The following is a 26,931-nucleotide window of genomic DNA, read 5'->3' on the forward strand; positions in this document are numbered from 1 at the left end:
TTAATTGCACAAGTGAAGATAGCAGTTTTTTGCCCTGCTTCAGGGCGGCGCCGCCCGTTGGCGAGCTTGGCTTTCGCGCGCTTTTTCCTCCCCTCACGAGGCGGAGCAAAAAGAGGCGGAGGCGGAAAGGTTCCTCCCCCTCCCTCAGGCCCGCGATCATGGCCGGGTCGCTGGGCGCCCGCCTCGCCCGGAGCCGCTTCTTCGGCGGCTTCGTGTGCGGGGCGGCGCTGGGAGCCGCGGCCTCTGCGCTGGCTGCCCGCAAACTCCTCGGGGAGCCCCGTCTCCCACCCGCGGCCCTGCAGAGCTCCGTGGCCGCCGCCGCCTCGGCAAAACAGCAACCGCCGCTGCCGCCGCCGCCGCCTCAGGAGGGTAAGCGAGCGAGTGCGCAGGCGCAACTGTCGACCCGGCTTGCTGGCGGCAGCGCTGCTCTCCGGTCACGGCGGCTGGAACGATGGCTGAGGGCGCCCGTTGGCGACGCGCGGCTGAGGGGGAAAGTGGGGCCTGCTATACAGAAGGCTGCCCTCAGTCAGCGGCGGGTCTGCGCCTGCAGAGCTTTCCACTAAAGATCATCATATAAAAAAAGGAGACCGGAGAGGAATATTGCCGATATAATGCTTACATTTTTTTGTAATAAAAGGATTAGCAACAGCTAATTTCGACAGTTTCGGGATAATTTGAAGAGTTTTCTATTTTCCCGCCGGGCACCGGTTTGGGTAGCATTTGGGTGCCATGTTAAAAAAAAAACCAAACAAACCAGGTGTTCTTCATGACGTTTTTGCTGTTGATTTTTCTCCAGCGTTTTCCGTGTTGTTTTCCTGTTTTTTTTACCTTATTGTTGATCTGGCGCAGTTTAATAGGAATATGAGAAGGTGCTTTGCACTGAATTGGGACCCTTGTGCCATCCAGTTCAGTACTGCCTACACGGACTGGCAGAGGCGCCCCAGGGTTTTAGGCAGATCCCATTGGGGACTGAACCAGGAATATCCTGGGGACAGCTTGTCTTCTACCAGGGTTTCCAAAACTTGGGTCTCCAGCTGCTTTTTGGACTACAGTTCCCATTATCCCTGACCACTGGTTCTGCCAGCTAGGGATGATGGGAGTTGTAGTCCAAAAAAACAACAACAGCTGGAGACCCAAGTTTTGGAAACCCTGTGTGACTGAGCTGATTATCACTCTTCCACAAGATCAGACCAAAGGCTCATTTAGCGCAGCATACTGTTTTCTACAGTGGCCAGCAGTTGAAAATGAAATGTTAACATTTCCTCAAATGCTTACATTTCTCTTCAACACTTAAATATCTTTTTTTTAAGAAAAAAAAAGCAGTTTATCTAGATTGAACTTTTAAATGGGACTCCTGGTGGTCTCCCATTCTTATCTATCCATCTTTATTTAAAAATTTCCCTCTAGCCACTAAAACCCCGTTAGCGATTTCTAAAGAAAAAAAGTATTGCACAAATTTACAGTGAATTTGCCTTTCATTAATATGGCATTGTAGACCCTTAGGAGTCATGCTAGTTACATTTTACAGCATGGTCTGAAAAAAATTGTGCACAAGAGAACAAAGTTTTGGTTTCTTTTATCTATTGCTTTCTGTTTATAACAATTTATGTTGAAATAAGTTTTTAAACATTTGTTCGCTTTTGTTTCTGCAAAAGTAGTACGTTTTTTAATGCAAACAACTGGGTTTTTTTTTACCATGGCACAAAAATCGAACCAAACAACCTGTGGTTTGTTCCTGAATTGTTAAATATAAACTGAATTAAAAATAACATCTGCCACTTTTCTCCCTGTATACATTGAAAATCAATCAGCACTGTATTGAGAAAGTGGTTTTGTCTGGCTGTATCACACCAGCAGTAAATTGCTAGCAATGACATATTTTTCATTTTATGGTGGCTTTAAGTGTATTTGTATAACTGTTATCAAAAAATCAATCTGAAGTGGTGGGCGAAAGGTTACAAGTACACAATAAGCCCACATCACTTCTCAACCCAACAACATTTTAAAATGTTTTGTGTTTTGAAAGGATAGAAAGTTTAATTTTGTGATAAGTGAAGTAGGCTCTCATCAACCTCCCTTTCAAATTCTCTGTTGTTGGGTGATGCCTGGATCCGTCCTATCTCATTTTGTGGCAGGACTCCTCTGCTGTTAGAACACATCAGACCAAAAGTCAATCCAGCCCATAATTCTGCTTCCATCAGTAGCCGCCACATGCCTCTGGATAAGCCGTCATGGTGTAGTGGTTAGAGTATCAGCCTTGAACTAGGGAGGCCCAGGTTCAATTTCCAGTTCAACTATTATTATTTATTTTATTTTGAAACATGTATAAACCATTCAACATTTTGAAAATCACAAAACATTGTACAAAAGTTTAGAACAAAAGTACATACTGTAATAAAATAACACAAACCAACACAGTATACTATAAATCATCGCCTGCAGACTAATCTGGGAAGGCCTGGGTAAAAATTAAAACTTGTAGCATGTGTTGAAAGCACATGGTGCAATACTTAGTACATGCCTTATTTCCATGGCAAAGGTGTTCCAAATAGTAGGACCCACTACATTAAAGGTTCTGCATTGGGTAATCAAGATGGATCACTAGAACTCACCACACTGTTAGGAGGGCCTTCTTGGGAAAGGTTCTTGTACGGGTGATTGCAGACCAGATCCTGGTGCTCTTGGAAGAAACTGATTTTTTAATCCATTTCAATTGAGGTTTAGGCTTTTGTTATTATGGTATATATTTTTGTGTTTTTATATTATAAACTGCCCTATGATCTTCAGATAAAGGGTGGTATGGAAATATAATAAAATAATATTAATGACAATTAGATTATCACAGTGACCAGGCAGGAAGCTCACTGGGTGGTCATGGGCTAGTGATTTCACTTTTCTCTCAGCATAACCTACCTCACATGGTTGTTGTGAGGATTAAAACTGGTGAATTTTTAATCATTAGTTCCACAGAATCAGTTGACTGTACTGAATACATAGTTCCTGGTGAATACAATCCATGAGTGAGCTATGAGGGACGACTTAACAGAGACTTCCTTAATGGTCTTAGTGATCAGGCAATTGAGAAGCCAGGCAATCCTGAAGGTACTCTGGACCCCAGTTGTTAATGGGCTTAAAAAAATTGATACAAGAAACTTGAACTTGGCCCAGTAACATAAGGGTAGCTAGTGCAAGCTCATAATCATTGGTGTTACTTGCTGGCAGCAGTCTGGCTCCATCAGCAGTCAAGCTGCAGCATTTTGTACCAACTCGGGCATCCCAACCTGGCGCAAGGGTACCCCTACATAGAGCGCATTGCAATAATACTGGCACCATCCATGTATGTGGTGCTTTGCATGGAAAGAGAGCTTACCCTCATACACTTGAAATTACCAGAAATGAAAAGGGTTTCGTAAGTCTTGGGTAAATTCTCAGTTGTTAATGGGGTTCTTGGGCATTTGATGCCTTTCTGGCTACTCTTCCGTGGGAGAAAACAAACCCCACATGTTCTGGCCTTAAAACTCTTTATTTCTCTCTTAGAACCCACAGCAGAGACTGTGTTGGAAAAGTATGGATTTCCTGCAGCTGGAACACAGATCAGACATTACACCAATCATGCATTATCTTATGATCAGGCAAAACGAGTGCCTAGATGGGTGATTGAACATATTTCCAAACATAAGACTTTGGGTAAGTGAACTCTTGTGTGCATTTGTTCATTGCTTGTAATTAATTTATTACTTGTGGATTAGAAGCAGTTCACTGGCTGTGCACGAGTAATAGGACCTTTGTTTGAGAGTAAGCCTCATTGAGCATAGGGGAGCTTCTGAGTAAAAAAATGCATAGGATTCTTCTGTCAGGTGGGTAAATTATGTTTTCCACATAGACAAGCTTTCAATAGTCTTGTAAAGAGCACAGGATTTCATAGATGTGGCTGGCAGAAGTGGCTGGGCAGCAGGTAGAAAAGAGGGATGCTTTGCCTCCATGGATCAGGGCATGAGAAAACTGAACCTCACTGCCTCCTAGAAGCCAAGCTCAGCCAAAATTTATAGATCCTGAAGAAAGCATATGTGAGCATGAAGGTGCTTCTTGCTAGCCCAGAAATACTATTTTCATCTATGGGTGAGACTTCAAATTGATACAGTAGGTGCAAGATAGATAGTGGATGTCTGTGGAATTTAAGAGCATATCGTATGGATGTCTACTAGTTTTGGTGCAAGCTTGTAGGCATTTTATCCAATGTAAGCAACCCCTTCTTTTTGTTTATCATTGATATGGACTTGTTCAGTCAATGAAGGCTTTCATTTCCATGTGATTCCTGCCCTTTCTACATCCTCTTCCCTTTGTGACCCTTAAACATGTGGATCTCTGCAGGCAATGTAGAGTGATTGGCAAAGTGCACATGATGTGTGTAGGAGTAGAGAACTCATCTGAGGCTTACCAGATTTCTCGGTGAGAAACATCAGTAATAGAGGACAATCTTCCCTGAAAGAAAGCTCACCTACTGGTTTTTCCTTGCAATGCAGAGTTTCATGGGAGTCTTGAATGCACACTGCCAGCTCACACAGGATAACAATGGAGATCAATAAGCCTTGTCAGTGCTCCATGTGAACGGACTGTATTCTAGGATATTGTTTAGGATTGCTGTTTATTTTGCAGTTTTGTCAGTTGCATTTAGTATAGTTTTTGATTTTTTAAAAAAGAAAAGGTTTGCTGAACAACTTGTTTTTGTTCCTCAGGCAATGCGGACAGAAAACATTGCAAATTTAGACCAGATCCTAGCATCCCTCCAATATTCACTGCCTTGAATGAAGACTACATCGGGAGTGGCTGGTCACGAGGCCATATGGCACCAGCTGGGGATAACAAATATTCACCAGTAGGACTGCTACTTAATTCTTGGCTTGTTGTTTCTTTTGGGGGGGGAGAACATTAAAACCAATTTGTACATCATGTTTTCAGCAGAACTAGGCAGTAGTTTAAACATGGGACTGGAACAGAATCCATGGTTCCTAAAATCAATGACAGAGCTGTGAAAGTGCTTTGAGAGAACTGGAAAACATTGCTAACCCAGCCTTCTCCAGTTTGGCGCCCAACTGGCATTTTAGATTACAACTCACATTAGCCCCAGCTAATATGGCTATTGATTAGAGACGGTGAGAGGTACTCCAGAACATCTGGAGACCAACAATTTGGGGAAGACTGTGCTAGCCATAGTGACCAGGGGGAAGTGGGTAGTTTAAACAGCAGATTGAATTTGAAGGCACCGGTTTTGAAATGTAATATATCATGTAACAGAATGATGTTGGGGCACTGTTATTCTGTGTGTAAATGCATTAGAATGTTCTTCTTAGTGGTTCTTGCTGAAAGAGATAAACATTGACAAATGACTGCTTTATTCTGTTTCATTCTGAGCCTTTAAGTAGGTCTGGGTATCCATCCAAAATTTAGTTTACAATTCTTTTTTTCTTACAGAAGGCTATGGCAGAAACATTTTATCTATCCAACATTGTACCCCAGAACTATCAGAATAATGCTGGATTCTGGAATAGGTAAATTGCTACTAGATTAACTAAATTCAAGGTAACATTTTGTTTAGTGATATTTTAAACATTTTAATAATGTGTCAGCCTAACCTGGAGAGAGGGAGGCAAGGGAAGAAGCACCAAAAATGAAGAAATAAACTAGATAAACTATGTAGCTTTCTCTGGGGAGGAGCATACATATTAGCATTCTGGTGATCTAGCCAGAAAGCTCCTATAGTCTGTTTATGCAAAGAGAGAAGTGCTGCCCAGGGCAAGTGGCAGGCATATTAAGCCTTAGTCCAGGGTTCATATATTTATTTATTGAGATTTATAATATTTCTCTTCCTGAAGGCACACAGTGCACGGCATTTTAAAGCCTACAAATCCAATGGAATGGAATGGAATTCAATTAATTAGACACACACTAGCACAGAAATAGAATTAGCTCGCTTCAAGCAGGGAAAACAGTATGATAATGGTTTCTGTTAATTTGGTAGCTACTAATGTGGGTGAGTCCAGGAATGGGTCGCTGCCTACTACTCATTGTAAACAGATACACTCTGACCTCTACTTGCTGAGCATGTTGGAAACAAAGCACTGTTTCTACCAATCAGCTTGAATATAAAAGGTGCAAATAAAGTATTGGCTTTTTAAAGTATTGACTCAGCATGTTGGAAACGAAGCATTTCCACTAATAGCTTCCCCAAGGTACAGACCAAACAATAACATAAGCATGTGCAAAGATACATATGAATGGAAGCAAACAAGGCAGAGACCTGATTTGTGATCTGGTTGCCAAGCTAAAGTGCCATATAGGAATAAACTGAAGATTAAAGCTCACATTTGCTCATCATGCTTACTTAATATATTTAGCTTGGGAAATGTTATCCTATCCCTAAAATGCCCCACTGCCCTTCTCTGTTCTAGGTATGTTTGGAATTCCCCAGCCCCAGGCTAGTCCATATGTTTAAACTATTTTGGCTTAATTTCAGGCTAGAAATGTATTGCCGGGAACTGACTGACAGATTTGAAGATGTCTGGATTGTTTCTGGACCTTTGACATTACCTCAGATGGATGATGATGGGAAAAAAAGGGTTGTGTATCAGGTAAGCTATTGAACCTAGCCATATAATTGGAACAAAGTCCTCTTTGATTTTGTTGGGAGTTTTCTGCCATGCAGGTTTTCTTAGGAGTTGAACTGGATGCAGCCTTGGAACTGCGTGAGAAAGGCAATAACAACCGGTGGTAAGGTTGCACGATTCGAGGCCTTATACTGTTGAGTAGTCCTTTTGAATTTGCTTTGTGGTCTCAGCTGATGAATATAAATATGGGATCACATGCATAGAATAGGTCCAGTGGCCCAAGTAGCAAAATTTAAGTCACGTATTGTGAGGAAGGAGTAGTGACAATTTGTGGGCAGCAAACAGAACTGAGTAAGAACAGTAAGAGGCAATGCAGTGTACACCATCTCTGCAGGCAGTAGATACTAGGAATCAAGTGGTGGGTTTTTAACAGAGCTGTGTGTGAAACAAATCAAAATTATGCATCCAGAAAAGTGAAGTTCTGTGACTTGCTTAATATGATGCAAGTAATGTTGTGAATTCTAGAAATACGAGATTAAAATATGCTTTACATTTAAAAAACAAACAAACAAACATGCATAGATTAATTATTTTAGCTCTGGTTTATAGCCATATCCTCTTCAAGCTCACTTAAATTGTTTTCAGCCAGTGGCTGTGCACTGTTTAAAATTAACTATTAAATTAATGGCTTTATACTATTGTTTTTGTGTTTTTGTTTTGCCCTTATGGACATAAGATTATTTTTAGCTCTCTTAAGCAAAGAGAGGAACTCCCAGAGTATTGTTTATGGCATTGCTCCTTGCTTGGGTTATGTTACCACTTACTTCTCATTACCAAAGAAATTAATCTAAAGCTGCTGCTATCTGTTGGCTGAATTTGGTGTGTCTCAAGGTCTATGCCATCGTTTTGTCTGCCTTGGTGAAGCATTGTTGCAAATACAGACTGATGACCACACTTGATATTTGGGAGACACATTTGCAGAATATAAATGTATGTCTGAAAACGTAAAAGAGAATGCCAACAGGAAGAATCTCTTCTGTGTCACTGGAGAGGCAGGAGCAGGTTTTCCATCTTCGTCCAGAGCAAATCAAAATGACAGCATCTTGCTTTATATACTGCTGTTCTCTGGAGAATGTCAGTTTAGTGACTTTTGTCTGCTAGCAGATCTTTGTTTCTAAATGTTTCTATTTGCAATCATTTTTCCTCCTACATTTCACTCAGATTGAACCCATATTAAATGCAAAATTTGTAATTTTGTCACCCAGAATTCCCAGACTCTGGATTCTCTCCCTTATATATGCTTAATATTTCATTGAAAGTCTCTTATTTGAGGGAATTTCATTACTGAAGTATATGGACTTGGATCTTTTATTTTTAACCTATGTTTAATTTAAACAAAGAGAATGACTAGATAAATTACGAATAAAACAGAATATGTTTAGCAAAAATAAGAATTCTTTTGCAAACAAGACTGTAAATATTATCACTCTCACAAATGAATAAATACAATGCTGCTGTGAGAAACCATATTAGGCAGCATCTCTATACACCAGGTGTGAGGAATTTTTGGCCCTCCAAATGTTAAAAGGTAAAGGTAAAGGTACCCCTGCCCGTACGGGCCAGTCTTGCCAGACTCTAGGGTTGTGCGCTCATCTCACTCTATAGGCCGGGAGCCAGCGCTGTCCGCAGACACTTCCGGGTCACGTGGCCAGCGTGACAAGCTGCATCTGGCGAGCCAGCGCAGCACACAGAACGCCGTTTACCTTCCCGCTGGTAAGCGGTCCCTATTTATCTACTTGCACCCAGGGGTGCTTTCGAACTGCTAGGTTGTCAGGCGCTGGGACCGAACGACGGGAGCGCACCCCGCCGTGGGGATTCGAACCGCCGACCATGCGATCGGCAAGTCCTAGGCGCTGAGGTTTTACCCACAGCGGTTTTACCTAGGCGCTGAGGTTTTACCCACACCGCCACCCGTGTCCCTATATGTTACTGAAATCCCTCCAAATGTTACTGAACTACAACTCCCAGCAAGCACAGCTATCATGATGATGGGAGTCATAGTTTAGCAACATCTGGAGGGCCAAAGGTTCCCCACACAGTTTCTTGAGAACAAAGTCCTACAGGACTCAGGTTTACTTCTGCCATGAAACACATCCACCAGAAAGCAAGATGTTCAGAGGGATTATTTCTCACGTTGACTTTTGGCATATTAAAAACATTATAAGGTGATTTTTATCAGGTTTACTTTGTGAATCTGTTGCTTGGATGCAGCCCACTGTTTGAGAGCTGTTCAGAGGCTCTTGGTGATGTGTTAATGTATCGGCTCCAACTGCCTGAGGAAGCATTGGCCACCAAAAATGGCTTACTGGCTTGGATTTGTTTTAAATAAGCATGGATCAGATCCCTAGTTTTTTCCTCTGAGTTGGAGAATGCCCTGGATTGCCTCCCTCAACTGATTTAAAGTGGATGAAACAAGCGAAATAAAGAAGGGAATTTATACAAGCCCTCTAGGCAGGTCATTCTCTTACAGAATTGCCCTTACACTTTAGGAGGGGATTTTCCAACTACAAAGCCTTAAATCTAAATGGCTTGTGAATTAGCTGATTAAGCATACACATTAATTAATGTCTGCCTTGTTATTCAATTATAGCTATTCAGTTATGTTTGCCTTTCACTGTTAATGATGTTGAATTATTCTGTTCACTTTATTTTAAAAATGTGAATAGCATGTGGATAATGGGTCTTACCAAACCTGTATGAAACCTCAGGATTTTTCATTCTGAGGAAGGTCAGATCATCTACATTTTGAACAATTATGCTTCTCTGATGGATTTCTCGGGATGCTGGGGAATCATACTTTACTAATTATTGATCTGAAAAAGATTTGAGTGCAACACTGGGGACAAACCCTTCCCCCGCCAGCCTTGGCAAGCAGTTGTGGGCTTTTATCAAATATTTTTAATTGAGTTTTAATGACAAGGGTTTTTTTTAATTAAAAAAAGAATTTTTTTCCTGTCTGTCTGTCATAAACAGTTGTTTTTAAAGAACTTTGACCAGCTGTTTTCACTGAGGGTTTTTCGGAAGAACTTAATATATTTTTTTCTAAGAAAGAGTTTAGAAGATAGATTCTAGTTAGAAGAAAGGAGATTCTGACTAAACAAGAATTTTCTGATAGTAAGAGCTGTTCGACAGAGCTGTTCCTCGGGAGGTGGCGGACTCTCCTTCCATGGAGGTTTTTAAGCAGAGTTTGAATGCCCATCTGTCATGGATGCTTTAGCTGAGATTCCTGCATTGTGGATGGTAGATGACCCTCGCGGACCCTTCAGACTCTACAATTCTGTGATTTCTCAAGAATTACAGGCATTTTCTCTGCAAATATTCTGTACACTTGGGATGACTTTTTTAAAAAAGCATCCCTGTATTACTAGTAGCTTTTATAGCATTGTGAGAAAATAAATAAGTGTATCACTAACAGTACCAACTCATAATTTTGCTAATAAATTTTGTATGCTTTAAAAAAATAAATTATATGCTGATGGGGAACAAGAGAGTGTGATGGACACAGTAGGCAGATTTTCTATTTAATACACAAGATTGGAATGATAAACATCCTTCCAAAAGAATAACAATGTCTGAAGGAGGGATGCAGAATTAATATGAATGCTAATAATATCTCCTAAGAATATGTTATCATTTTCTCATTAATTTCAAGGACAATTACCTTAAACAATGAAGGCAGGACACAATACATTTGTTGCTGCCAAGTGGTACTGTCTACACCTTTTAGGGGGACACAAAAGGATTCAATCATATCCAGGTCAAGAGAGAGGTCCTATATTTCATTGGCTTTCATGGTTTTCCTATTTCAGTACATATGACCAAAGTGGGAGTAAATACTGAAGTAACATCAAGCAGAAGCCCCTTTGGAGTCTAGGTTTCACATCATGTTAACTTGGAGCTCCCTGAAGTCTCCTCCTGATAGAGCCTTCTGAGATTGAAAAGCTGGGTAAAAAGGACAAAAGCAGTAAAAAGCAGCCAATAACAACAGTAATCCAGAGAGTAATGGAGTAGTGGATACTTCATATTGTTTTAAGACAATTGTAACCAGAAAAATAAATCTAATGGAGAAGCGAATTCTGCACAGCACCAATGTTAGTTCCCTTCTGTAAAGGATGTTTATAATAAAGCTCGAGTGAACGGGCCAGGCCTGAGGTGATATCTGTTAGAATAATGTTATCTTCAGGAAGATATTTAATGGTCAGTGTCATCGCTCAAGTAACAGCTTGGGAAAACCAAACACTTCATTGGAGACACTGTGCCCAAGGAAGCCACAGGCTTATTCTGAAACAAAGAGGATAGTGTGTCTAGAAATCATTGCACAGTTATATTGCAGTTAAACGATTTTTTTGGACCCCACCTTCTCGTTATTCTGGTCCTAGATAGCTGATTAAAAAATGAGTATCAGTAATGTTGTCTGTGGCTCACTTTGAAAGTTAAGATAATTCCTCTGATTTATGTCTTTCTAAAAGGCTACAATTCTAAGGTCATCCAATGAACTTGACTAAAATTTGATTCAGGGCAGACCAGTGGAGCGGTATGTCCACATCTGTGGTGGTCATCACTGCCACAGAATGTTTTGATGGCCTGTAGCACCAGCAGCTTTAAAAATGGATTAGATCACTCGTAGGGGTAGTAGGCTTACAGGGGATTGCTATCCCCATCATGCGTTTGAGCTCCCCTGAAGCACCTGGCTGGCCGCCATTAGAGGCAGAGGACTTGGCTAGATGGCTCTTTAGCCTGATTTGGTATGGCAGTTCTTGTGGCGCAGCCTTGCCTGGAGCGGAACAACATAGTTTGTGGATGAGGTGGAATAAGGTTATTTTTCTGAGCCTACAGAGTTCCACCAAGATTTCAAGGATTCTGAAGTACATTTGGGAAGGAAAGGGTCACTGGGGCACGCAGAGTTTCTGTGGATGTTGTTTTAATGCATCTGACAACATTGCCTCTGATGCAAGGTGAAGTGTGCAGCGGTGGATAATGTGTGCTGGCAGCTAAGTCTTGATGAAATTTGATTTCTATTGACCGTACCCTGCAGAAATCTCAGGTAATTGCCATCTCTGAGGCAAAGGTCCAGTGATATCCACTAATTTTGTTTACAGTGGCGGCATTGCATTGCCCACTCACTAGAGGGCACTGACTCACAAAGATCTTGATATATTTCTTCTCACACTCTGCCTGTTTATGTTGCCAACAGAGGAAATATCTTTCTTTAAAGGTGTATTTCTCTAATAGTTTCTTCAGGTCACTTTCTCTGCTACAGCTGGAGAAGGGCTATATGATAGCTGTTTATATATGTTTCTAAAAGAACGCTTGACCTGGGAAACAGTTGGCAGGCAAAGTTCTACTGTTATGCTTCGCATTACCAACTTAAGGGAAAGGCTGGGTGAAAATGCATTTTTCTTTAAAGTTTTAAGTGGTGGGTTTTTCAGTGACTTTCTGGAAGCATGAAACACTACTTGCCTCTATGACCCATTTGGATTTTTGTATTGGAAAACTTAATACTTTTAGAGAGTTCTATGTATTCTCTGTCTCATAAAAATGAGGCCAGTTTTGTGCCATACAAAACCCACATTATGTAAATGGAAGATGTGATGTTAGCTCACATACTCCCAGAGATACCACTTACAATTTAAAAAGTGAAGCATAAATAGGGCTACAGTGTAATTGGTAAATTAGTCAATGGAAGTTGTAGTTGATTAATCAAAGGTCACATAATTCATAGGACAGCAAATTTAGACTAGTTTTGCTTTTTAAATACTAATTTTGTTTGGAAAATTACAATAAGATGTTAAAGGTGGTGTTTCTTTCTGACAATTAGAAGTAGTTTTTGTTTATCAAATATTAAAATAATGTCAAGGTTGCAGGTTTGATCCCCATATGGGACAGCTGCATATTCCTGCATTGCAGGCGGTTGGCCTAGATGGGTTCCTTCCAACTCTATGATTCTATGATCTATGAAAAGTTATTTTACTTTCGGATTTCAAAAAAAACATTGACATTGAGTAGTATGCTGATTTATCTAAATGTAATCAATAAATAGTTTTAAAGGCAGATGATTATTCAATTGATTTTCAATCCTAGTCAGTGCCTAAATTCCATTGAAATAAATGGGTCTTAACAGTGCAATCCAGCACAGTTACATTGCTTTGATCTCCTTGAGAACACAGGAAGCTGCCTTATATTGAGTCATACCATTGGTCCATCTAGCTGTTTTTGTTTGTTTGTTTTGTCTATGCTGTCTAGTGGTAGGGTTGCAGAGGTTAAGTCTTCCCTTGCTCTACCTGGAGATGCCAGGAATTGAATCTTGAGACCTTTTGCATGCAAAGCAGATGCTCTATCACTGAGCTATGGCCCATATACCTCGACATAATCATGACTTAGCATAGGATTGCACTATAATTACTTAACTGCACACCAACTTTTATTTGGATTATGCCTTGAATGTGAAAACCCCATCATATTGCCAGCATTTATTCCCACCACCAAATGATAAGTTCAAATAAATGTTTTTGTGACACCTACAAGAAGTTCAGATTTGGGTTTGGGTCAGGTCGTCTACTGATGCCAGTTTCAGGGTTGTGCAGTAGCCATTGTGAACACAGTTTGTTTGGGGTAATTTATTTTGCTCCCAGGTAGGGTAGAATAGAAAAGGGACGTGGGTGGCGCTGTGGGTTAAACCACAGGGCCTAGGACTTGCCGATCAGAAGGTCGGCGGTTCGAATCCCTGCGACGGGGTGAGCTCCCGTTGTTTGGTCCCTGCTCCTGCCAACCTAGCAGTTCGAAAGCACGTCAAAGTGCAAGTAGTTAAATAGGTACCACTCTGGTGGGAAGGTAAACGGTGTTTCCGTGTGCTGCTCTGGTTCGCCAGAAGTGGCTTAGTCATGCTGGCCACATGACCGGGAAAGCTGTATGCCGGCTCCCTCGGCCAATAAAGTGAGTTGAGCGCCACAACCCCAGAGTCGTCCGCGACTGGACCTAATGGTCAGTGTCCCTTTACCTTTACTAGGGTAGAATAGAAGGGACAATGGTTCCTGACATTCAGTCCTATGAATAATGTGGTATGTGTCTAGTAAAGTTAGAAATTTTGACCAATATTCCAGCTGAAACACACCATCAAACGATTCAAAGTCATGAGACCCAGATTTCTGCAGCAGTACGAAACCGAGAAAAGCTATTACACTGGGCCATTGTTCCAGGTATACTTTCAGTAATTGACACTGGTAGTGAAATGCAGACACATTGCTTTTTTTCATGTGTTGTAATCATTCGCTTTGCACACTTACCTGTCATAGCAGATTGGCATTCTCCCTCTCTTTATTGACCTGTTGTAGCTGCTTTATTTGGGTGGGCTGCAAAATGGGAAGTTTCCGCAAAGCAAGTACTAAGGTTGGAACAAAGCCCTGACATGCTAATAGCAGGTGATGGGGCTAGCACCCCTCACTGTGAGTGCCCCAGAAATACAGTTTTCTCAGCCACAGAAATACAGTTTTCTCAGCCACAGAAATACAGTTTTCTCAGCCACATCTCATAAAATATGATTTAGCAGTGGCTGGTGAATTTGGGGCATTTATGTGGGTTAAGCATAGACAAAAACAACAAAGCAGCTCATTTTTCCCAGCTTTGAATAAATCACTCACAAGGTCCTGTTGCAATAAATCTTGTTGCTGGTCCCAAAAGGTTTTAACTACAACAGATGATCATAACTGAACAATGGTGGCTTACTGTACACATTTGGTGTGGCTGGTCCCTCCTGTCTTCAGGAGAGAGCATTTCTGGTCAGCCCAGGACAAAGCTTCACTGATGGAACAGACATGCCATCCTGGAATCAACTAGCTAAGAGACTTTGTTGAAAGCCTAGGTGTCACCTTATCTTAAATCAACTCGGGTAGAGGTAATAGTGTTAGATAGATCTGACATAAAGGAATGCCTCTGCTAGCTGTTCCTTTTTATACCAGTCTCAGCAAAATCAGAACAGTGTGGTGGCCAGCCACTCTCTATTGGTCTCCCACAATACTGAAGTCTTCCAAACTAACCCAGTGGTGTCAACAAATTTATATATAGTAAGTTAGCAGAACAAAATTGATAGAGGTTCAACAACATGTCCTGTAACTGTGATTATATTGTGAATTAAACCACTTATTTCCCCCACCCCCTAAGCAATGCCTTGCTCTATTTCCTTATGAACTGTGTGTTTTTGGATTCTCTCTTTGTGCTAATGATAGCGCCATCTGGTTGCTACTGTGCCCATTTTGTGGAAGGTACTTAGTAGTCCATTTGCAGGACTCTGAGGTGGGAAGAAGACCAATTATCTAGACCCATTCTAGATCCATTCGAGTTTCAGGAGGGAATGGGCCTTGGTTGTCCTAATGGATGACCCAGAAGAGGGACAGGGTCTGTGTGACCTTGTTGCTTTTGCTTGATGTCTCAGTGGTTTGTGATACCATTAACCGTGGTATCTTCCTAGACCACCTCAGTTACGCTGTGAGGTGTGAGTCATGCTTTGAGGTTGTTTAAAAAAAATGAAAGGTTGTATAAAAATGATTTAAAATAAATAATCTATATACAAAACCAGATTCCATATTTTTAAAGTTATATTATTTTTAAAGACTGTTTTTATGTTTGTTTGTTTTTGTATTTTGTGGCCTGCCATTTTATGACGAAAGGCTGGATACAAATCGTACAAATGAAACAGTAAATTAGATAGCATGATGGGGGGACCAAATTCCACTATGTAATACTGTAGTTTGTTTTTATTTGTGCTAGCTTTTAAATCACAGCAAGTCTTTGACACTGTAAAAAGGCCACTGCTGTTCTCTGGCCAGACTGTGTCGCTGCTGCAGCAGAAGATGCAAATGGTGAATCTCTCATCATCCCTTGTATGTGAATAGATGATCACAAATCAAAGAAGACATGTGTGCATGAATAGTTTTCAGATGCTTTCTGTTCACTTACCATAAGGGCATATGCTCTCTGTCTGTCTCAGTCAAGCAGCGAGAGAAATGTGTGTCGGATCTAAATTATGGAAATTGATGTGCAAGCTCTTGAATAGAGCACCTACATCTAAAAAGCCACTAGGTGGCACTCGGGCATAAAATATCCAGAGTCCCATGCTTGAACCGCTTCTCAGAATGAAGACATTACTTTCAAAACTACAAAGACATAGCTTATGAACATGCTGATATTTTTTCAGCTTGCTTGGGCTGAGCAATCATGTGGAACAATGCACATTACCTGTCTCAAAAATGCACTATAATCATAAAAGTCTTTTGCAGTGCCGTTCACGTGGTGGGAGTTAGTCTCTTGTTCTTGTTGTTGCTCTGTCAGTTGATTGGTATTTTCGCTACTTCTGTGCAAGATACTGCTACCTCCCATTGCAAATAAGAAAGCACTACCATAGCTGATCACATAAAAGTACACAGTCTTTAACCACTTTGTTGTGCTCCAGAGGCTCTGATAGATCCTTGTGGATGTCAGAGCTCTGTGCATGAAGGCAGAGGCGGTCCATTCCATTTCACCACTGGAGGCAAAACAGGAAGGTGGTGTGCTATGCTGCCCCCCGCCCCAAGCCTCATTTCCTGGGGTCACACAGCAACGGCTTCCGGAGAGATCTTGTGAGATCTCAAGCAGTAGTTGCACAACTCCGCCTGTGGTGAGTGGAGCACCTGTGGGGGCACTTCGGCGCAAGATATCACCACCCAAGGCAGGCTGTTTCACTCCGCCTCATGGGTGAGCGGGTCGTACATGCAGAGACCACCCACTTCTCTCTCATAAGCCATGGAAGTCCAGGATTCCATGTTGTTCACAAAATGGGTTCTGTAACTTTGAAAAAAGAAAGCTACTATATCTACATAGCTGAGTGCTGTGTGTGTATGTGTGTCACTCAAGACTTGCTACATGGAATGGAATGAAAGAGGAGGAAGATCAGTTTGAGAATTCCATAATTTTTAACAAGCGTATCCTTCCAACTGAGCAGGGGATGATCCTCCATTGCCAATGTTCTTCTCCCCTCCCAGCATATATCACCCTTTACATTTATTTATTTTTAAAAATACATTTATTTATTTATTTATGTCCCGCCCTTCCTTCCAGAAGAGCCCAAGGCAGCAAACACAACAGTACTGGAACAGTACTGGAATATTAAAAATATTCTAAAAGCTGTTAATAAAACCATTATCTCAACCAGAGATCTCAAGGTTGCCAGGAATAGTTCCTTTCAGCCATCAAATGCCTGGATAAACAGGAATGTTTTCAAATTGCTTCTGAAAGTCAATACAGTAATGAGGGAGGCAGACACACCTGACTAGGTGGGCATTCCACAAACAGGGAGCTACCACTGAAAAGACCTTGTCACAGTTCAGTGCCAGCTGGGCAGCCCTCAGTGATGATACCACCAACATGATGATGATACCGCTGATTGTAGCATCTGAGATGGTTGATATTGCACAAATATATACTTCATACTTTCAACATGGAGCCCCTAGTCACATGGAAGCAGTTTTTTCCCCCAGGCCTTGCTCTACCCTCAGATATGTGCATACATGCTCCAGTGTGCTTTTATGTGCCTATTTAAAGCATTTTTACTCCCAGAGTAGCTTTCAAATAGAAATGCAGTCCTGTCTTCACGCAGTGACTGTTGTGAAAAAGTTCCATAAATTTGGTGAAAACCTGCTCTCATATATGTGACTATATTATATAGCATGTGAAGCAGAGTGTGTTGGTCCTAAGTCTGACATACTGATACTAAAACCATTTTGTTTTTAAGTAATCAGCTATGACCTGGAAAACAACTTGTGTGTGTTATGAATGAAAGACATCCATCTTTGGTAAATATTTTCTTTTCCTGCAATCACAGCAAATTTAGCACCTCTTCATTTTGATCAGTTTAATGGCAAATCAGTTGTATAGGGTACAAGAGGAATTTTTTGCAATCAGTGTTCTGAAACAATCTGTGGGGAAAAGGCAAACATCATTGTTGATTTATACAGCATCTGTTTAACCATCCTGATAAAATGTTTTCCCCAAGCTTGGCAGTACCACTATAACCCAGTTTTAAACTGGTTTCATTGTCATGGCTCCCTTAAAACCAACTACAGTAGACTCGTCAGCTTTCCAGAAGATCAAAGAATCATTTATACTAATAGCAAACATTTTCTGAGAGCTGATATCTGTTTAGCCAAAACTACTATATCCATGCACAAGAGTGAGGTATCAGCAGACTCAGGGGAACCCCAAGGTTTGCAGAAGTCCAGAAAAAGGGAGGGGAGACACCCCCCCCAAAAAAAACAGCCTAAAGAAGACTGAACATGCTCAATGAACTATGTCTATGTCATTAAGTTTGTATTTTTGTATTTCTGGCTTTGCATTTTTTTTGTTTTGGTATTATTTGCTTGTTTTATTTAATGTTTGTATGATGCATAAGTATAAATAAAGTAAAAAAAAAAAGCATGCTCAATGATCACAAAATGCTGACTGGCTGTTGTGTGGGGCGTATGTTAGGATATGGGAAACAGAGGGCAGGGGAGAAGGAAAGGGAATACAATATCTTGGAAAAGGTGATGGCCCTGAACTGAAAACTCTATATTTTGTCACTTGTCCCTCTTGTTCTTGATAATTGAGACTGCTAATCTGTTCCCAGGATACAATAAAAGAAGGCAGGGTCACTGCTATTTAACCAGGTTGTTTGTTGGGTAGACATTCTTTCACAGAGAATTTATGATGCTTTTTACTGTCTTTCTCCAGACTTTTGAGAGATCTCACCAAGAACTCTGTAATAGTTCTTTTTGTCTTTTTGGTCTTTTTAGTGCTTTTTTGACTACATTGTGCCTAATTTCCATGTGTTACAATTGGAGACCATTTCAAATAAATTCTTATGTACTCTTACTTCAATGTCATTGTTATAATAATCTGTTATATTGATTGCCTCTTGTACTATTCACAGATTCCATGGGCTTTGTCTTTGGTTTATAAACTATAGAAGGTAGTCATCACGTTTTCCTTTTACCATATTTCATTTATGTATTTCATGAATAGGAACATTGTCAATTATCAGCTTGAGTTTATTTTGGCAGCTCTACATGAGAGAACTGCAGCTGGTTTGATGTTGGGGTAGTGGAGTCTTCAGTATGGTGTTCCTTTTAATCTGTTTGGCAGCTGCACATTATGTAGAAAATTTTAGCTCTAGATATGGGAGGATTATGGCCTCCTTTCTGATGAGTTTGAGTGATATAATCTCTCTGCTCTGCTGATAGGTAATTGGAAAAGATGATGTGGCTGTACCCTCGCATCTTTACAAAGTGATTCTGGCCCGAAGAAGTGAAACATCCACAGATCCTTTGGTACTTGGGGCCTTCGTGGTACCCAATGACGCTATTGGCTTTGACCACCAGCTGCCGGAATTCCAAGTTAGTATTGAAGACCTGGAGAGAATGTCAGGCCTTGTTTTCTTCCCACAGGTGAATAAAACTAAAGACGTTAGAAATATCTGTGAGGTTGATACTTGCAAGCTGATGAGTTTGGAAGAGTTCACTCTGTACATCACCACTCGGAAGTTGCAGAGTGCAAGGACACTGGAAAGGTTGAGAAAGATCATGTCTGAATTACAGGAAAAGGGAATTGAGCCCGATGAATATCTCTTAAAGGTTTATAAAAAGAAGGAGGAGGAATTAGGAATGCAAAAGTCAATGGAAGCTAGAGAAGGGAGATCTGGTTAATATGAGGAACTGTTGTACAGAGACTCTGCTACTACTAAGAAGAAAACTTGGACAAGCCTCCCCATTGGTTGTGTGCCTATGCTGAAAGTGCAGCACTTTGCTGAGAAATTAAAACACCTCCTGTGGCACAGGTTGGCAATGAGACTTAAGGTCACTCGTTTGTGCCCTTTACTAAATCAATCATCAGTTGTAAGTTTTATTCTGAATCTCTTCTGGAATACAAGAAAAATAGAAAATGGTCATCTTGGGAATATAAGTAGACCTATCTTAGATATAACTTTCCTTTTCTAACAGGATGCTGTAGAAATGCTGTAGAAATAAATATATTATTTATATAATTCTTTGCCAGCTGTATTTTTTTTTAGCCTTTTCTTTGTTTTCATTCATCTAAATCTCTAGAAATGCCTCTTGAGAACAAATTCATTTGTAAGTGACTATTTGTATAAACTGACGATTCAAGAACCGGGGGGTGGGGGGCAGTTCCCAAGCAAGTTTTTAATAAATGTTTCCCCAAGATTTTGATTCTTGCTTTTATTCCACACACTGCAGTGAAAGCCTTCTTAGAGAAAAATGTTATGTGTTTTACTTCAACCAGCATCTCTGGTTCTTTTGACAGCTAAGTTCGCAGCCTAAATGCTCACAAGAACTTTATAGAGGAAACAGCCAGTTCCTACTGACAGGGTCCTCCTCCTTGATTTCTGTAACAAGCAAGATTGAATTCTGGGCAGTGACCTTTGTCACCAATGGCTGCTTGTGTTTCTCTGCTTGTGTTTGGACACAGCCTGCTATAATTTCAGGTTGCCAGTAAGAGAAGCTTTGCTACATTGCTAGGTTTGCCCCTGTCTGTGATAGGGCTAGAGTGCAAGTAGCCTCGCTGTTGCCCTTGCTAACAAATGACACCATAATGGAATAAAAAATGGTAAGCTGCCAACACAGTGGGATCCTTATTTTTTTAAACAATATGACTGATCAGATAATTTTGGCTATCAGCTGATGATATGTGGTCAATTGACTGACATGCCAGTACTATTTAGTAGTATAACCCAGTTACAAATCCTACATTTCATGCCTACATTTTCCTTCTTTGTATAAATTTTCCACTCTTGTCTGGTATATGAAGAGAAAGGGTCCAGATTTAACAAAGGAACCACAATCTAATCTAGCTAAAATTGTACAATAAGTGGCACTTAGTGTTTTTCATGTTAAATATATGGATAAACTTTACAGAAGGAGGATGCTAATTGTTATCGCCATTCCATAAAAAACTGCACAAGAGAATTAAAAAAGGATTTGTTTAAGCTAGAACTTCAAATTAGGAGGAGTAAGGGTCATACATGGTATTGTTTCATGACCATTTAAATTTCCTTCCTTAAAATACAATTCTTCCATCTCATCCTGATACATAAGGAGGCAAGCTGGACTGTTCAAACATGGAACACTTCATTTAAGTCAGCAAATGTTGCTGGGGCTGCCTTACCTTGATATTAAAAAATTCACAATCAAACTTCAATGACTTGAAGTCACAGAAAAGAACACTTCCTTGTATCATTCTTAATAATACTGCCTAACAATAATAACACAGGTTGCTCTCAGATGATAAAGGACTTGGGTTTCCTCCAGAAAGAGCAAAGGAGCAACACAATCTCCAGCAAACAAGCATAGGAAAGCATGGAACTGCTTTTTATTAGAACACGGGCGGCTGACATTTTTATTCTCAAAGTGAAAGTGAGTGTAGTCAAAGTGGGCATTGCACTATACTCACAGCAGCACATGCAATGTGGACAGGCATGCGGCACACACACAAGAAAACCTACAGCTTCCCCTCTGCACTTCCGTCGATAAGCGGGTAGGATGGGATGGGATTTTCCTCCCCATCATAGCACTGGGCTGGGAAGAGAGGAATCTGCAGTGAGGAAGAAGATATCGTGTGGAGGTGCTTCTCCCCTTGCACTCCCTTGTTACTCATATTCACATTCAGAAGAATGGAGATAGAAGGCTTCATGCCTGAAGGCGCTCTCTCTCTCTCCTCTCTCTCTTAAACTTCCCTGACATTGAAAACTAAAAACTTCTGTGACATGCTTGTTTTCCATAGGCATGAAATTTTGTAATGGGAGAAACAGTCAGTTCTAGTAATTAGATGAAACATGATTTTCCGTATTTATCCTGCCATTGTTTCTTCATAATCACAAGGCGGATCTTCTGGAGTCTTAAGCTTCCAACAGGGCGGGGCACCTCAAATCCCTTTTGCGACATTGAAAGGCAGCTGATATTAACGTTAAACAAAAATGCTCTTGGTTACAGAAAACCCAGATGAAGCAAATAAATGTAGTTTTCTGAAAAGAAAAGACTTGTGGAGCTACAGAGAGGAAAAGAGGTCTTCTGCCAAGGTACCACAGAAATGCATGCCAGATTTTAATTATAGTGGCTCTGTATTTGGCACCTTTTCATTGCTTTTTTTAAAACAAGGACACCATCTTAGGCCCAGTGAATAGTCTGGGAGTACCTGATGACAGCAGCATAGTTGAAGCTAAGCTATGGATGTGATCAGTCCTTTGGATGGGAAACTACTGGCAGTTCTGTATAAGAGCAAGCAATAAAAATAAACATGGGGTGTGGGAGGAACACCCCGACACGTCAGATAATTCCAGCTTTTTGATAAGTGTACAAAAAGGCAGTACATCTTTGTCAAGGCACCCATTCAGGGTCTGCATGTTTCATTAATGGTAAAGGTAAAGGGACCCCTGACCATTAGGTCCAGTCGTGGCCGACTCGGGTTGCAGCGCTCATTTCGCTTTATTGGCCGAGGGAGCTGGCGTACAGCTTCCAGGTCATGTGGCCAACATGACTAAGCCACTTCTGGAGAACCAGAGCAGTGCACAGAAACGCCGTTTACCTTCCCGCCGGAGCGGTACCTATTTATCTACTTGCACTTTGATGTGCTTTCGAACTGCTAGGTTGGCAGGAGCAGGGACTGAGCAACGGGAGCTCACTCCATCACAGGGATTTGAACCACCGACCTTCAGATCGGCAAGTCCCAGGCTCTGGTTTAACCCACGGCGCCACCTGCGTCCCTTCATTAATGGTACTAAAGTGCAATTTCATAAGCTTCAAAAATCAGAAGACAAGCCTTGCCATTTTGTTTCTACATTTGTCAGAAGTTTCTGCTGGCAACCTTCAACAATTGCAACGAAACATGTCTCTCCTGCACCGGTCTCTATAGCCACAGCAGGCGCTGTAACTCTCCAGCAGTTTGACTTCACCACCGAAGGCGCACTCTTCCATTTTCTCCCGATATAGATGGATGCCAACCAGACGTTACCCCAGCACCACTGGTACTCAATGTTCCTGCAGCATCCTTTGATCCGCATGAGAGCAGCAGAAGAAAGTGAAAGCCTAAAACGATTGAGAGCACTTACAAGAGTACATTTACACAGTCAGTATGTGATAGTGTGAGGAAATGTGCCCCCATTGCTCCTGTGAATAGCTTCTCCCTTCACTGTGCCTTGTTTACCACTTGGTTTGTGCCACATTCTCCCGTTGCCCTCGCATGAATTTCACAGAGCAGCTGAGCGGTGCAGGGTTATACAAATGCCTCCTGGTTTCTTAGTCACCGCTTCTCCACAAAAACATAATGGAACGTCAACTGCGTGAAAGTAATGCCACTGTCTCACGCAGCAAAATATTTTGATACCAAGCTCTAGTTCCCCAGCTGATGAGAAATGCCTTCTGAAAGATAGCAACTGTTTTGTTTGTTTTTAAATTTGCTGTGCTCATTGATTGGAACTGTTGGGGTTTGGGGGAGAATTGTGAAGGGTGTGGAGAAGAGTTGGCTCTGCATCGTCATTCTGGGAGGCAGTTCTGGGCGTCAGGGGCATCAAGGAGCCTGGGTGGAGACAGTGAAGAGATCAGGAATCAGGTGACTGAGGGCATTTATTTATTAAAGTATTCATATCCTGCCTTTACATGTGAAAGAAAATGCTCGGGGCAGCTGAGAATATGACATTGAGGCTGCAATCCTTTGCCCAATTAACCTGAAAGTGAGCCTCATTGAACTCAATGGGATTTACTTCTGAGAAGTCACGTAAAAAAGGGATGGGAAGCTGGATCTGGCCAGTAGGCTGGATCTTGTCCTTCCTCAACTCCCCATGGGCCAGTCATCTGATGTCACAATGAAATCAGATGAAGCATTTTCATTTGCCGGCAAGCAGGGTTTGAAATCAAACAGTGTGGGCAATGAAAAACATCTTTGCACACTCCCCCCCCAAACCCTGCTTTTGGCAGGGAGCTGTGCCTTTTCCTACCCTACTCACGGGTGTCATATATGACGGATGTGTGACCTGGGGGAAATGGCTTTGTAGGCCGAATTATTCCACATTGTATATGGTTTGTGCTGATAAACACTCAGAAATGGATATGATATAATGCCAATAAAATAAAAGCAATAGAAAAATCCAGGCATGGACAGAAGTACAGCATGCAGTAGCAGAACACATGAGATAACTTCACTTTTCCAGGGAGTATCTCAGATATTTTCAACTTGCTCTGCTCTATGGAGAAATTCCTCATCTTGCCTGATAGCTTGAAGTGTGGATAGGTGGAACTTGAGTTGATGTATCTTCTCTTCCAGCAAGGCAACCAGTTTGCACTTGCTGTAGGTGTAGTTTCTCACATTCTCAGGCAGGGAGACAAACATGGCACAGCTCCTGCAACAGCTCCATCACTGTCCATGTCTCTTGGTTCTACGTATACTGTGACACAGCTTGCTGTGCCTCCCCCTCAAAACACCCTCACAAACATCCCTGTTTACAAGCTCCCAGAAACTGCAATTTATTAGTGTTTATACTTGCTTTGGAAGCCAAGGAAACGTGCTGGACAGTGAATCCCTGCCCAGCCACCCTGAGCACTGCTAAAAAGCATGTTCTGCTTTCTGCTCTTGCACAAGAGGCTCATTGCATGTTTTAAAACTAGTTTCCGTAGGCATAAACTTGAGAACTGGCATGTATAGTTGTGTGAGAGAGTTTTTTGTTTTTGTTTTATTTCTCGAAAGGGAATCTTGAAATTCTCCGTCTATCACATTATGTGACAGGCGCAGCACCCCACATTTCTGCAACAATCCTGTTCAGATGGGAATACCCAGAGGCTTGACTGTAAGTGATGGTGTGTGTCTTTGTTATGTTAAAATAACTATCCACACAATTAGTTCCATGTGGGTATTTTTTAGAATTCCTGTGGGGGTCCTTTGCCTATTTTAACAGTGAGAGTTGGAGTCTTCCACTGAGACTATGGCACCCTTGCGCTGGGGTTTTTGCAATGGAATACAAGGGTGAATGAATGTGCCCTTCTTCTCTGATGATTGTAGCACCATCTCTTTCTTTTGTTTCATCTACTGAGGGACACTTCCTCTGTTGTTCTCTGTGGAGTCCAGGCATAACGCTGATAGGCAGGGCCTAGTTTCCACCCCTGGTGCTTTTATTGGGAGCCTACAGGGTGCTACCAGACTGGTGCTATTTTCCACTGGGATTCAATCGCATACTGGCAGATTTTTTGCCATAAGGAAAGTGATGGGGAAAGTGTGGGGGGCAATACTTGCTTTGATATAATGTCGTCTAGCCTCCCCATAAAAAAATCAGAGGGAATAGCCAATGTCATCTCCTTGCAAAGAAATCTGGACAATTGCTTGACAAGCACATTGTCTGGAAGCACCCACAGAGGGAATTTGTCCTAAACCAGACCATTCTTTCGCTCTGCCTTGAAGGAGAGCTTTGCTGGATCAGAACCAAAGGCTTACCTAGTCCAGCATTTTTCCCACCATAGCCAACCAGATGCCTCAATGGGATGTTTGAGGGCAGGACTTGAGCACAACAACAGCCCTCATGTGCCCCAGTACTTGGTCTTGTCTGCTTGGAGCCTCGTCAGACACCTTGCAGGCGGCTGCATACAGAGAACATGGTCAAGCTCAATTTAGGAGTTTTATTTACATAAACAACTTGTTACACCTTGTGCCTTCATGACAGTGATACTATTTCTGCCCTGAAACTGATGAAGCGTGGCTGTTGGAAAAGAGACTTGTCACCACGAAGTAAAATCCTCACACCTTAGGCCTAAAACAAAGAGGAAACTACCTGTATATTTATCCATCGTCCTCCTCGTGGCCTAGTTAGGCTCCAGCAGTCGTCCAACAGGTCCTTTCCTCCTTGCTGTCTCCCTCCAGAAGGTCAGCATGGGGCCAGAGCTGGAGGGGAGGCAGAGAAAGTCTTTGCACCAATGCCTAGAATCCAAGAACCTTGCAAGGCAGGCAGAAAGATCCCCTGTTCTTGCAGATGGGAGTTTGAACCAGCCACTTGTCTGACCATTCACACACTCTGGGCAGCCCCCCGCCTGAGAAGAGAGATGTTTGAAGTTTCCCCCACAGCCACACACATGCACACCCCATTTCGTTGCAGGGTCCCACTTGCACTCCCAATAATAGTACAGTGCTTTCAAGTGTTGGGTGGGCTTCACACCAATTCTCAAGCTGCAGTCTTCGCAACAGCACCGTAAGCCAGTATTATTGTTTCCGATTTTGCAGATTAGACTGAGAGACTGGCCTGTCCAGGGTCACTAAGTGAGTTCACGGCTGATGTGAGATTCAAACTGGGGGAACTTCCTGATTGACTGCCATTACACCACACCAGCTCTCAGTAGCTAAGAGCCTAAGAGGAACCTTCATGGATCAGGATGAATGTCCATCTAGGATCGCCTCCTGTTTCCCTGAAGTGGCCAACCCAACCAGATGCCCCCAGGAGACCCACAAGCGAAGCATGGACACTCCCTTAAGAACATAAGAAGAACCTGCTGGATTCGGCCAACCTAGTCCAGCATCCTGTTCTCGCAGTGGCCACACAGATGCCTGTAGGCAATCCTCAAGCAGGATCCAATCACTAGAGCTCTTTCCCCATCTCCTCACTCTTGCCCCTTCCCTCACAGCTGGTGTTTAGCAGCATACTGCTTCAGAACTTGTCGATTCCATTTAGCCATCACATAGCAAATAGAATCATCAGCTGTTCAGCTGTATTTAAACAAGTTGCCTGGTCTGATCATTCTTCCTGTGGCAATGTGTGTTGCCTAGCAATGACTGTACATGAGAGAGAGAGTGCGCACACACAATATAATATATGAGAAAGTGCTCTGTAGGGGCTTTGACTCTGCTGGGGAGACAAGCAGCAATCTTTTGCCATGTTATTTTTGAATGGGCTCCTCCCATAAGTGCACAGGAAAAGCTTCCCTCTCCACGCTGCAAAAGAGTTGCAATCAGCGGGGACGGAGGGAAATGTACCTTCCCTTGATTCAAGTCTGTCTAATCAACCCCACCTACGCATAGTTTTAGCAGTGCCATTTCCTAATAGCAGCCTGCTGCCATAATTAATGGGATACCTGGTGTTCGCTTAAGTTGCAAGGATGTGCAGAACAGTGGTTCAAGGTTTTGACTAAAAATACATTGAGGGTCCACTTGGATGGAATAGGTCAAAGGAGTCGAGGAAGATGTATGTAGGTCTTCTTGTTCTCCTGTTTAGGGG

The 26,931-nt window shown here is 41.9% G+C and overlaps 1 protein-coding gene and 1 long non-coding RNA gene across 2 annotated transcripts; both read left to right on the forward strand.

Annotated features, from left to right (window-relative positions):
- Window positions 1-121: 121 nt before the first annotated feature.
- EXOG (exo/endonuclease G) lies at window positions 122-19,891 on the forward strand. The gene is made up of 6 exons (XM_083579949.1): window positions 122-369; window positions 3,538-3,687; window positions 4,737-4,876; window positions 5,473-5,549; window positions 6,515-6,629; window positions 18,914-19,891. Exons 1-6 carry the CDS (start codon window positions 159-161, stop codon window positions 19,373-19,375), a joined length of 1,155 nt encoding a protein of 384 aa, XP_083436075.1. The 5' UTR covers window positions 122-158; the 3' UTR covers window positions 19,376-19,891.
- Window positions 19,892-24,407: 4,516 nt separating this feature from the next.
- Window positions 24,408-26,437, forward strand: LOC310746338. The gene is made up of 2 exons (XR_014540649.1): window positions 24,408-24,522; window positions 25,944-26,437. It is a non-coding gene; the product is annotated as an uncharacterized lncRNA (long non-coding RNA).
- The last annotated feature ends 494 nt before the right edge of the window (window positions 26,438-26,931 follow it).

The sequence above is a fragment of the Podarcis filfolensis genome (genome assembly GCF_964270895.1).
Source record: "Podarcis filfolensis genome assembly, chromosome: 12".
Lineage (NCBI taxonomy): Eukaryota > Metazoa > Chordata > Lepidosauria > Squamata > Lacertidae > Podarcis > Podarcis filfolensis.